Here is a 14,282-nt window from a genome sequence, read left to right as displayed (position 1 = left end):
ATAGTGTTGAGATCCCGACAAAAATAAACCATCTATTTCTGTACCTGGCTTTATATCATGTTGGAGAGACTCGTCAATCATGTTTTCCTATTAAACTGCGAGGCAAATGAAAGTATACACCCATGTTTGATGGGTGCTAAAAATGAAACAAGACATGTTTGTTCGATGGTGATGTATTTGAGACGGTTATCAGAGTGCTGAGTTGGACAAACGTTTGCAGTGTTTCGGCGACTCTTTTCAGTGGAGTTACGTACGTTGTGATACGTTATTTTTTTTATAAAATCCAATTTTCAAATGTATACTTTCACTTGCCCGACAGTTAAGTACAAAATCATAACTATAAACTGTTCGTCGGTAAATGTGTGTCCATCTACTTTTTTGTAAATTGCTAACATTATGTTTTAACCAGAAATGAAATGACTCCACGGTATTGATAGCCCCATTTCGTAACATAATACTTATTCATGCTTTATGTGAATTTTGTAACTCAGCCGTTAGCTTGGAAGGCTGTTTGAACATAAGGGTTACATAAAATGATAGTATTATCATATTTATTTAATGAATAGGTTTCAATTTTGAAATGTTAGTAACAGGTTTCAAGAGACGATCTTAAAAGTATACGGATATTCAACGTATATGATAAATAATGTTGGTTGCGCTGGTCGTGGGACTATAATCGCTTGGTGAAGGTAGGCTCGGGTGTGTTTCAATGTATAGTTAATGGTTCGCTTCATATTCCTGACGCCAAAAGGCGTAAGATTTCATATTATAATACCATTCAGCTTACGTAGGCGTTAATGTGAATAGCATATTCAATAGTGTTGTTAGTCTGTCTTACAGACCCTGATACAAATATATATCAAATACAGCCCATGCAAGTCTATACTGTTTGGCAAGTCTAGAGTCACTGGGCTCCCTTTTATTGTATTTTTATTAAGATAACCGAACAACTGTTTTTTTCTGTACGATATGTTCCTTTCAGTGACTAGGTGTTATTCTATAGTGTTGTGTCAAACAAAAACAATTAAATCCATAATTTATCATATCGGGGCATTTTAGAAATCTACTACTGACATATCTAATAGAAATGGGATATTCACATACACGCGTATTGGGCTAGATAGATAGGTCTAATACAAGGTATACATTATCACCGGGGCAGAATGGGATGCATCAATCCATGCTCTGCCTGCCGCGAGGAGATGCAATACGCATGACAGCGTTGTGTTACAAAATTATTGTTTGTTGTTGTTGGTTTGTTCTTTTAACGCCGCACTCAGCAATATTCCAGCTATATGACGGCGGTCTGTAAATAATCGAGTCTGGACCAGACAATCCAGTGACTGATATCATGAGCATCGATCCACGCAAAATTAATTCATGTTCATATGACAGCCACCAATCACAACACATGTTGTTCCTCATATTCCTAGACATTAAAACATGAATATTTATAGACATAAAGCATCGGATGGAATGCATTGCTCCATACTCTGCTTGCCGCGACCAGATGCAAATTTGCTGGTGCGGCGTTACGCAATATTCACTTACTTTGTCCTCTGGAGGAAGACGGTTTGCAACACTCCGAACACCTAATCAAATAGAACCATCACATTTCATATCCCGGCTCTAAACGGATCCTTACAAAATGAAAAATTAAATTAATATGAATAAAAGCGACAAACACCTTTCCATAATCACAAGAAATCTCTGCTTAATGTAAAATCCATTGTACAATTCAGACTAAGTCATAAGCACGTGTTTATAAATCTCTATCAGATAGTGATTATACCAAGTGTTCGCGAAAAGGTGTGTGTCTCCTGTCCGAATGATAGCACCCGAATCGTGTTAAAATTAAATCGTTCTATAATGTTGATGATATTAAGTTAAACAAGGAAAATATAATTTTAAAGTGTAATAAATTTTGGGATCTGATGAAAGGGGAGATTTGGAATTGCCGATTAATGCAAATCAGAAATTATCAGAAGAGAACATACAGGAAACTGAAAGGGTAACTTTATGAAAATGTTTACGAGTTTACGACGCAAATCTCAATGGGGTGGTATTAACCCTCACACGGTGTGAAACAACCTTTGTATAAACGGCACATCAAAAAGGCAACTTTTCAAAAACTGAATATAATGTCGCGTAGGAGGTTATAATGAGGTAACACGTATCACCAAATATGATTTAATATATCATAAAGGATATGGTAATACATACACTGAGGTGCTGCAAGTTACCCCATTACACGCCTAAGTGGATCGATAATATAGGTAGGCACTATGAGAGATGCTGTGGCATTGTGAAAATTGATCCATGCGCAAACGAACGAATTGCAAACGTCGCGCAGATAATTGAATACGTTATAAGATAGTTGAAGGTGTCGAAGACTGGGAAACGCCTTAAAATGCTTTCATTTTCGCCAAGCTCAATTGTATAGAGCCGGTATTCATTACTCCAGACATCCGGTTCTAACATGGCGGGCTATTGGCAGAGGACATAATTCAATGGCGCAGGTGTTCTTGGGGTTGTCTTCGTATGAGATTTGTTTGTATGTAAATCGTTAATTGCAAACATGTTTCAAAAGTCGTATACACAAGTCTATTCAACACTACAACATACACTTTAATCATAATGTTTACAATTATAACATATAAAGTTCCAATTTCTTTGGCGGTGATTTTTTAATATTAAATATTTCATAACAAATAATAGCAATATAATTCAAAAACTGAATATTGATGAGGATGAAATAGAAATAATATTAAATATATGCTTTAAAATGGTTCACCCTGGGGATAGAGTTAGAATATTGACAAAAGAATAACATTGTTCCATCGTACAATTTTTAACATAGTCCATAAAAAAACACTAGCTTTGTGTATTTATCAACTCCATGTAGCGTTGTCACAGATATTTACATATTTGATAGTTTACTGTTTACACAGCGTAAATAATAGATGCTTAAACACAATGGTACGATGTCTATAGAAATGTCTGAACCAATGTGAGATATGTTTCATATGGTGTCCGCAGAGAGTGTTGTGTTATGTTACAAAATTAATTCTGTATGTTCAAATGACAGTCACCAATCACAACTAACGCATATTGATCCTCATATTCCGAGATATTCCAACGTCAATATTAATGAATATACAGCACCAGCCAAATTTATGTCTAAATGCCAATAAATATTGGACAATATTGGACAGTTTATGATTCCTGAAGTCTTCAATTAATGAAATAGTTTGGCAGGATGTGCGAATGTACGTGGAAGGATTCGGATTTGACGTGACTGCGGTTTTATTAAATCTATGATGAAACAATCTACGTAAAATGGAGTAATATGAAGTTCTAACAATTGTCATGTCATGTCATGTCCTTAAAAGTCAATGTGAAGAATGATATTACACAAGTAAAGTGGATTTTAACAGGAGATGAATTAAAGAAAGGAAACTGTACCTATGACTTACTTTATCAATAAATAAAAATATTTAGTAATATATTATATTATATTATCGATATTTAATATGTAACGATATTGACCACTATATGATATGGTTTTGATCATTTAGGACCATTTTGGTAATTTCTGTATGACCTCTGAACAGATGGCTTATGTCGGTTTGTCTTGTACTCGAGGCGGTAAGCTACAAGATTTCAAAATGAACTTGGTAAAATTATTTGGTGGTATTTACTTCAAATGAAATTCTATAGTCTCGATATGTAATAAACCAACAACATATCCTGTAGCGACATGATTTACAATTATTTTTTTATTTATTAATATTCTACAAATATATCAATAATGGTCAGCATACCAATGTTACAGCGAACCCTGATGTTAAGTTTATACACGACCAAATTGGTTATGACGTCACATAAATATTATTATGATTTGTTGCGCTGAACAAACCAATGACACTGACACATACAAGTAAAGCTAGTTTCAAGTGTCTGTCACGTGAATGACAGAAATATGACTACACACAAGGGCTATGTTCAAATCGATCAGAAATTAGTCTCTACAGGATTAAATATTTGGTCAATCACATAATTTGTGATGGGGCAAAAACGTTAATATTGTTAATGTTTTTGGAATATCGAACCCCTTGTATTGGATTATCTGAGAAGACTGAATTTCAGTTATACTTTATTTGAACCCTTTCAAAAGCATATTTAACGTCAAAGCAAGAGTACAATCAGTGTTGATATTTACCGAATCAGTTTTCACTGGGAGTAAAAAACAAGATGAAGCTTAAATGAATGGATCACTAAAGATCAAAGAATTACTCCCCACCCACGCAGAGGGAGGACCCCCTGTGTGGAAATAAATACTGCTTCATCAACATGGAAATAGATCACTAGTATTGTGTTATTGTAGTATTATATTATGAGTACTGTAGTATTAAAGTCTACCTCAAACACATATTACTAAATATCAAACTACATATTAAAATAATATGTGTAGATGTGTGCAGTCATATCAATATCTGATGCACAATATCTCAAATATATTTGCTTAAGATTGTATAGAAATTAATTCATACATTTTACAATGCTTCACTTGTATTGAACTAAATAATTATTCACACCTCTTATATAACTACTGCATGTACTCACAGCTGAACAGATGATGAATGCTTTTGACCCCCACAGGAACTATATGTGATAAGGTCTGATCATTCAGATATGATAAAATACATTTTAGCTCATTCAACTATTATGTACCCATGTTAATATCAATAAAAACGCATCAGGAAGAGAATTTATGGATGTTAACTACTTAATTATGTGTTTCTCATAATAAAGAAGCTGACATCCTAGAATTCTCTTCCTTATTTGTATCTCTTCTAAATGCCATTCAAAGACTTAATAATAACGCAGTTTTTTGCCTATTATCGCTCCTACCGACATACATATATACATGATATATGTTTGATTGTAACTAATATTTCAGAATGTAAACACAAACATGTACATGTTAGATAATTGAAATTGTTATAAAAATAAAATTGTAAAAAAAAGATGGTTTCACCGTCAGTCCTAGATATAACACGACCTAAATATATATCTCGAAATGTTCGATATTGGAGTGTCAGGAATATATCTGGCCCTGAATGAGATCTATACGTACACACATCTGGGTCTATCGTTCACACGTTATCTCTGACTAAACCAAAATATTGGTTTAACATAACCCACGATCACTCAACATAGAGCTTGAACATCTATCAAATATTCTGTGACCTTAGAACGAATGTCATCTTCCCGTCAATACTATCCCTATATTCCTCTATCGATGCCATTCCTGGCAGTGTTGGTTTATAATACAGCTTTCTTAGATGAACTAAATACAGCTACGTTAATCCTTGGGTTATAATGTTCCAGTGATATATAATACTGCTACTGGTATGGCATTTCTGCCCACCTTGGCGGGTGACGGGCGTGTTGGGTTCGTTAAAGGCTCCTGATGAAGCAAGTTATGAATGTAAAACGAGGTAATACTTTCCTACCTGAGTTCGGGGTTGCTGTCGGTGCTCATGGATGACGTCAGTAAGGTCCACGAGAGCTGATAACCCCGTTTGCTAGATCTCGTCTCAAGTCCTTCTGTATAGAACCTTCATAGGTCGATACACCCGCAGCTCCACACACTGCAGTTGCTGGTCGATACCTACAACTCAATTCAACACAATACTAAAGAGCCGAAAAGCTCCTTACACCGATCTCCAGCCCGTCCAAGCCCTTCACACGCGTCTTGACAGCCTACCCTGCTTCGAAACGGATGTGGCCTACCCGTGGGGTAGGGGTTTGGCTTCAGGGTAGGGACAGAAGGAAGGGTATATGTTACATTGGTTCTTATTGATTGTCAAGATGCATTGTGGAGTCGCCATGGTAACAGATTTACATAATGACTTATAGTGAAGAAGTGTTGGTTGGAAGAGACGGGATTGCTAATGTGACAGTTGTTGAGGTCGAGAGCGGGGTGGGGCAAAGCATGGTCGGGGTGGGGTATTAGTGGGGGTGCACGAACATGTAATTTTTATAGATTGCATTCATACAAAAATCGAGAATGGGTTTTCATTTTAGTATTCCTGAAATAACGTGACCCAGAGAAGAAAACTCGATTGCCAGATTATCGAATGTTGAGGCTAAAGGTCTGAATGTGGGTTGGGGGACAAAACAGGGTACAACTGACCCACTGGCTGATACAAGGGGTGGGGGTCGGGGTTACAGTTCGGGTGTATTAGGGGTAGAACTGACACTGGTTGATACAAGGGGTGACGCTGGGTGGGTGTCAGCAGCAAAGGGCGTCCAAAAATACACACGTGTCTGAAAGGAACGGAAACAACAACATCAAATTCAAATGAAATTCTGCTTCTTTAAACTCCAATGTTTATTCGGCTGTCGCGATAAAGTGATTAACGGCGAGTCACGACGGCCCGGCGGTTTACGTCGACAACAGCGATGTAGGGGTACACAAAAGCACGAGCTGTTATCTGTTATATTGAAGTTGGAGCACCTGTCTTCCTCCCCGCCGAGTCTAGCGGGACAAGCGCCTGTGTCTATAGAAAAAGCAGCCCCAGGCGTCCATTTAGATACTGCTACATGACTATAGTCAGCTTACTCGCTCCATTGTGTGCACTTGATTCCCTGCCAAGTCTTACACCAGCACGCAAGTCGTGGCCGACAGTCCGTCAGGGCGAGTTGGTGCTGAACTGTGACGCTCCCGTTTTGAATGGTGTTGTACTGTAGGCTGAACGTGGGCAAAACACAAAATAGTACGAACAAGCGGTACAAAAAAGAGTGAGTGAGTGAGTATGGTTTTACGCCGCTTTTAGCAATATTCCAGCAATATCACGGCGGGGGACACCAGAAATGGGCTTCACACATTGTACCCATGTCGGGAATCGAACCCGGGTCTTCGGCGTGACGAGCGAACGCTTAAACCACTAGGCTACCCGACCGCCCCTTCAAGAAAGAGAGTGAGTCTGCTACATGTGAGTGAGTGAGTGCTACAAGTGAGTGAGTGATTTATTTATTTGGTGAGTGAGTGAGTTGGGTTTAACGCCGCTTTTAACAGTATTCCAGTTATATCACGGCGTGTCAGCTTAATGTGGTAGGAAAGCCCCAAGTGATGCAGGTCTCAGACGTTTACCACTTCGGTTAAACCCACGAGCACGGGTATGGTGCAGACAAAACCTAGAAACACAATCGGGTCGAACCGGGATTCGAAAGCACAATCATAGGTTTCTGGCGTGCCCAAGGGAAGCAACTCTGCACAGCGGATTGTGGCGGCTTAGATGACTGGGCCACCCGTGCCCCCTATTTATTTTGTTGTTGTTTAACGCCGCACTCAGCAATATTCCAGCTTTATGACGACGGTCTGTAAATAATCGAGTCTGGACCAGACAATCCAGTGATTGGCATCATGAGCATTGATCCACGCAATTGGGATCGATGGCATGCATCAACCAAGTCAGCGAGCCTGACCACCCGATCCCGTTAGATCGATTCTCATGTCAATCACTGGATTGTCTTGTCCAGACTCGATTATTTACAGACCGCCGTCATATAGCTGGGGTATTGCTGTGTGTGGCATTAAATAACAAACGATCAAACAAGGCAAAAAAGTAACTGCGATTGTATTTGTTTGTTGTACCGGGGGCGGTCGGGTAGCCTAGTGGTGTAAGCGTTCGCTCGTCACGCCGAAGACCCGGGTTCGATTCCCGACATGGGTAAAATGTGTGAAGCCAATTTCTGGTGTTCCCTTCCGTGATATTGCTGGACTATTGCTAAAAGCGGCGTAAAACTACACTCACTCTCTTGCTGTACCGCCACAGTCATCAGTATTTGAGGTGTGTCACCGCGACCCGTCAATATTCGAGTCTGGACCGGCAACAGTGATTAACAATACACACCATCAACCAAGTCAAGGAGCCTGGCTATTACGTCTCCTCTTTCAAGATGTCAATCACTGGATTGTCTGGTCCAGAATCGATTATTTACAGCCAGCCATCACATAGCTGGAATATTGCTGAGTGTGGCGTTAAACAACAAACAACAACAACAAAACATCCAAGATTTTCTGTACAGCTCGCCCCGAGCTAGGAGTACACAACAAGCCTTATTTACCGCTAGTATTAGGATGACCTTGCCGATTAGCGAGTCATAACATTCACAGAGAATAGAAAAGTGTTTGCTAACAACATATCTAACGAATTGAGGACGTCGGTGGTAGAGGTATGTACGGGTGTGTGACGACTGTGCGTGACAATGACTGTCAACGGTGACGAGAAACCATTAATAAACAGTAGCAGGTCTGTGCAGTAACGGATATAGCGCTATAAAGTAGCTCGAACTGGATGTCAGCAGAGAGTTTAGTTAGTTTGTTTGTTTGTTGTTTAACGCCGCACTCAGCAATATTCCAGCTATATGACGGCGGTCTGTGAATAATCCAGTCTGGACCAGATAATCCAGTGATTGATATCATGCGCATTGATCCACGCAATTGGGATCGATGACATGCATCAACCAAGTCAGCGAGCCTGACCCCCCGATCCCGTTAATCGCCTCTTACCACAAGCGTGGGTTGCTGAAGATTAATTCTAACCCGGATCTTCTCGGGTAGCAGACAGGAAGAGCTGATAACATCAGGTTGAAATACAACAGCACGAACATCTACAAAACATACGTGTTAACATTTGCGGGCCGCTTTTTGACACACTAATTGATTAAAGAAATAATATTACCAATTATCACTTATAGCCTCCGAAAGGATATTCGATAATATTTTGCTGTATTGGGCGTGTGCTGTTCATGTCATTTTTTTAAATCGAAAACCTGAGTTGGAATCTCTCTTTGGTGCCCAAGTACCTCTAGCTCAATATTGCCACCTCCAGCCCGTCGTTAGGGACCTATCATTAGATATTCTTGGATGTCGATGAAAAATTGTTCATGAAAAAAAGTTTAAAAAAAGATATTTTGCGTCAGACCTTTGAAAAATATGATACTGCCTACACAAAAAACATATTGTTGCACGGTGGTTTTTTTTTCTTTTTTTAAAAACAAACAAATAGGCTCTTAGTTTTCAATAACAGAATATCTTGTTTTGCAGCAGCAGCTGAAAACGTATCTTATCTCGATTCCTTATATGGCTCAAAGGCTGCATTATGTTGTTTCAAGACCAATAATACCACATATTTTCGCGTTAATGCGTTTATTACAAGATTTTATGGACGCTTCTTATTATGTTCATGAAATGTTTTCCCGCCACGAAGTGGAAGGGGGATATAGGAATGGCTGCCGTCCGTCCGTCCTTCCAAGTTCCATCCTTCCGTCCGTCCGTCACATTTCGTTCTCGGAGCAGATCTTCAAAACCGTACCATATTTCTTCACCAAACTTGGCACATAGATAGGTATAGTGGTGAACTGGTGCCTTTTGATAGTTTGGGACTTTTTAGAAAAAGGATTTTTTGAGTTTCCATGGCAACGGCTTTGACTTAGACTGAAAATGGTGGTAGGCCTCGTTTCCGGAGCAGATCTTGAAAACCATACCATATTTATTCACCAAACTTGGCACATAATGTCATCTCACAGTATTGAATACATTTGCTGTCTTGTTGGTAAGTTCTGCATTGCTTGAGTGTATGTTCCTCCAAAACTGTCATGGACACAGTTGTTGCATTCACTGACTAACTTCAGAAACACAACTCATTACGAATACAGCAGTGTAACTGATCTTAAACCTACTCATCTGTATAAACACTACCTCCTATCCTGTATATATTCTTGTCAACCATACTCTGTACTTCACTTGCTTGATAGCGGTGTTAGAACCTACACCGAAACCATCGCTCCTAATTGTAATAAAGCAGTTGTTCGTCCATATGTCTCATCCTTACTCATTACAAATACAGTTACATATTCTATCATAAACTGCAGATGGCAAAACAACACCAGTAACAATTTTTTTTAGTGCTGCAGTTAGGCCATTTACAAATAGGCACAGTGAACATAGCTCACGGGAGCTAATGCATTGCACCGGACATGTCATATTGGCGGGGGATGTGAGTATTTCATGCTTGTTTGCCTTGACGTTTGCTTCGTATCACTGGGTTGTACTTATTCCAGCATGAGAAAGGTGTAAGAATCTACACAAAGACGTCGTTAAGACAACAAACCAGAAGTTGTTATCCATACAGTTGTATGTTTTCTTAGTTACGACAACTTCCAGAATGTCAATCAATATATTATTAGGTGAGGTGAAATTGGGTTTAACGTCGCGTCCAAGATTATTGCACTTCTGTGTGTGTGGCTGCTTGTACTAGTCCGGACTAATGCCGATTTATAGTGCTAGCATACTGAGATACCATACACAGACACAGTATACTGACTCCGAGCCGACCAGTCCTTGTTTTAGCCCCTTTATGCCGAGCGCCAGACAGGGTAACAACAAGTCTTTTAACGTTTTTTGGTATGACGCGGCCGGGGATCGAACCCCGCACCTTCCGCTCTCCGGGCGGACGCTCTACCTCTAGACCACGGAGGAGGTTCAATATATTATTAAACCATGGCTCCTTTGTTTTTGAAGGTGCATTAACTAAACGTAATCTTAGTTTCCAACTGATTTGTTTCCCTTCAATTTACCTAGATGATAGAACAATTTCACGATTCGACCCGCGAAATCTGTCCGAAGGCAAACGAATGTAGTCTTCTGCAACGGCGGCATAGAAAGAAATATAGTGGAATTGACATATTTACGGACGCGAACACTGAAATTTACATAAACTGAGATATGTATTACTATTTTATATCAGGGATATATTTCTTCATAATATGCCCCTCCATGTGGGCAAATAATCTTCATGTGACTGATAAATGTGCTCGAGTTGGTCTAATATGGTTTGAAAACTTGCCCCGGACGAGCATTTCATAACCCGAGTCGGCAAAGAGCGAGATGCACGTGCCAAAGCCACGCGGAACACATTTCACGTGCATCACGCAGGGCCGACTCACACAGTGTCTCACGGTTAAACATAGAGTTCTTGAATATCGTTTTAAATGTGATTATAAAAATAATGTTGTTGAAACATTTTAGGTGCTAAGGTTCTTTGAATATTAACCATGGTTTAAATTGGCTCGAGAATTGGCACCCTTCTGTCTAAACGTTGAAATGATTAGTTAGAGTCCGAGGTGATTAGGCACCAGGCAAACTCGGAATTCCACGCTGGTGTGAGACGCTCATTGCAACATACATAAAAGTACGAAAGCGCTGCTTATGCTTTGGGAAAGCGAAACACTGATTGCTTTACAGTAAGCGCTCAGTGAGTCATTGCTTTTGCTGTGGAATTTTCGTCCACGTTCAACCTCAGTCAGTTCAAACAGGTCAGGCGCGGAGCGTGAATAGTGTGAATGTACTATATTACTAGGGACTCGCAAGAAACACAGTGTTACAGCTTTCATTGTGAAAAGGAATAACCCAGTGCTATTATTGGCTGTGTTTCAAGTTCCCACGTTTATAAAACAAGGTGAGTTTGAGTTTCATTGAAACATTATATTTCTTGACAACAGAGTACATGAAATATCGATTCTATTTAAAGTGTTCATACGTTAAGTTTTAATGTTAGTCTATTGCTTTAATTGTTCTATGTACGCAACACTTTTGCAATCCTGGTTAATGAGGTGAAATTGAGTTTAGCGTCGCGTTCAAGATTATTGCACTATTATAGCGACGTGCATGCACGTGTGTGTGGCTATCAGATTACTGAGATACCATGCCGCAGTTTAACATGGATACCCCACTCAGACACAGTGTACTAACTCTAAGCCTTGTTTTTCCTCTTAAAACAGAGTGCTTGGCAGGGTAACAACAAGTACCGTTTATTAACGTAATTGTTAAAGATGGTGTATTGTAATAGCGTAATTTATTCTGAATCAACTTAGTAATTTGTGAGGAAATATGCATGGGGACGAAGTTGCACCACAACATCGTTACTGCTGCGCGAGTTGCAATCTATTCACAGTTGTAAACATGCTACTAATTTATCATATACTGAGTTCAACAGACTTTAAAACAAACCGGAATAGCTAACCACGCGACAGCGGTGTGTAAATAACCGAGTCTGGACCAGACAATCCAGTAGTTGACATCAACATCGATCCACGCAATTGGGATCGATGACATGCATCAACCAAGTCGGCGAGCCTGACCACCCGATAACTATAGTCTCCTTTTACAGCAAGCATGGGTTGCTGAAGATCTCTTTCTACCCCTATCTTCACGGGTCCAGTTTAACATGGACACCCCACTCGGACACATTATGATGACTCCGAATCAACCACTCCTTGTTTTTTCCCCTTTAATGGCGAGCACCAGGCATGGTAACAAAAAGTACATCTTTAAACGTCATTTGGTATGAGGTAACCAAGGATCGAACCCCGAACCTTCCGGGAGGGTGTGTTGGGGGATTTTGTTATTTTGTATGAAGACTAACTATTTTCTTCAGCAACATCTGCAAAACCATATTACTATTTATTTGTTTTTATTGCTGCAGATTGTTTCAACCCACCTACAGATCATCTCTATATATCGTGATGGCTTCACCTACCCCCTCCGACTGCGGCACCTTCACCACCTCCAGCTCCTCCGACTACGAGATGGACTCTGCCTACCACGGCACTCGTTGTGACCTCTGCAGCAACTCCATCTTCTTACCCAGAATGCTCAGCTGCCACCACACCCTGTGCCAGCCATGCATGGAGCGGGCACTGCACGAGACAGGCGCTGCCCACTGCCCACTCTGTCCATTGGACGTTTACATCGGCGGCCATGACGTCACGGGGCTCAATCAACCAACGAGAAGAGACGTCTTTGACGCCTGGTCTCGAGACGGCGACGTCGTTCATTGCACCGGATGTAAAATCAAGGGGGCAGCCGCTTCTGCCATTTGTTTTGACTGTGGGAACTTCCTGTGCGCAAACTGTATAATGGCGCATCAGTTTATGAACCGCTTTAAAGGACATCGTGTTTTAAGCCTTGGAAATCTACAAAAGAACACCGACGAGGGTTTCATGGCAGAGAAGCCGGACATATGTCCAAGACACGCCAACAACGTGGCTGATCATTTCTGCACTTCCTGTGCAAAGCCTTTGTGCAGCGAGTGCATATTAGAACACAATGAAGGCCACGTATGTAAGCCTCTCACTGATGTAGCAGACGACCACGTGAACTCGTTGCGCCACCTAGTGGCAAATGCAAGCAGCAAAATTAATCACTTGCGGGCCTTAGCCAAACGAGCTGCCTATATTTCATCAACGTTGGCTCAACAGCACAGGAATTCCAAATCTGGCATCAACGATACCTTCGCCTTCTATAGCTCCATGTTAGATAGACGCAGGACTGAAGCCATGATAGAACTTCATCAGGCGTTCAACACGAAGCAGGTCGCCATCAGTACCTTGGCCCAGCAGATTCAGAGTAGCACCCATACTCTGAACCAAGGCGTGCAGTTCATAGACAGGGTCCTCTCTCACAGCTCCGTCACGGAAGCCCTGCTGATGAAGAAATGCATAGAAGAACGTTTCCAGAACCTCTTCAACTTCCTGCCAAGTCTTCAGAACCGTGGACACTCTGAGATAAACTTCGTTTCTGATTGCCAGACAATCAAAACTGAAGTCCAGGCCACCTTTGGCTACGTTCGACAAGGCTGTGAGATTCTGCAGCTGCCCTCACAGAAAACGCACTCTGCCGGACGTGTTACACCTAATCATATATACTAATTGTTTTAAGTAATTGTATACCTGTTTGACTGTATATAGTGTCAAGGCCTTGTTTTTTACACACGAGCACAAGTCACTTGCCTTGTAATAAGTTGCAAAGGTTTTAATTGCAGGTCATAAAATTAGACCTCGGTTATGACCTCTAGATAGGTAAATGTAGATATATACGGAACAAAACAGGTTAGGTTTCATGAATATTTTGTCGGAATATTTTTTGTAGTGAAGACTTGGCATAGAATTTCATTCAAATATTCCCAAGAGTATCACGACCCCTAACATTTTTGTTCACTATATTAATGTTCGTTACAAATGGATCAATCCACAGGTCTTTACAACCTTTGTGATGACAGTGGTTGTTTAAAATGTCTCACTGCAGTTATTTCTTCATTTGTTTATTTCTGTTTATTTTTTGTTGACAATTGTGCTATTTATGCATTGCCTTGTTTGTATTATCACATGGATTATGTTTGATACACTGCTATGGTAGTGGTAACTTT

At 40.3% G+C, this 14,282-nt stretch overlaps 1 protein-coding gene across 1 annotated transcript; it reads left to right on the top strand.

The window, feature by feature from the left end:
* Positions 1 to 214: 214 nt before the first annotated feature.
* Positions 215 to 13,854, top strand: LOC139446832 (B-box type zinc finger protein ncl-1-like). The gene is made up of 2 exons (XM_071228174.1): positions 215 to 250; positions 12,561 to 13,854. The coding sequence occupies exon 2, from the start codon at positions 12,601 to 12,603 to the stop codon at positions 13,783 to 13,785; it is 1,185 nt and encodes a 394-aa protein (XP_071084275.1). The 5' UTR covers positions 215 to 250; positions 12,561 to 12,600; the 3' UTR covers positions 13,786 to 13,854.
* Positions 13,855 to 14,282: the final 428 nt, after the last annotated feature.

The sequence above is a fragment of the Haliotis cracherodii genome, unplaced genomic scaffold, assembly GCF_022045235.1.
Source record: "Haliotis cracherodii isolate W230 unplaced genomic scaffold, xgHalCrac1.p SCAF_6, whole genome shotgun sequence".
In the NCBI taxonomy this organism is placed as follows: Eukaryota; Metazoa; Mollusca; class Gastropoda; order Lepetellida; family Haliotidae; genus Haliotis; species Haliotis cracherodii.
The sequence above is the reverse complement of the archived record's forward strand: the minus strand, read 5'-3'. Positions and strand labels throughout refer to the sequence as shown.

What these genes read in the sequence shown, in the direction of transcription:
- LOC139446832 (XM_071228174.1), top strand. Translation starts at nt 12,601, where the DNA reads ATGGCTTCACCTACCCCCTCCGACTGCGGCACCTTCACCACCTCCAGC.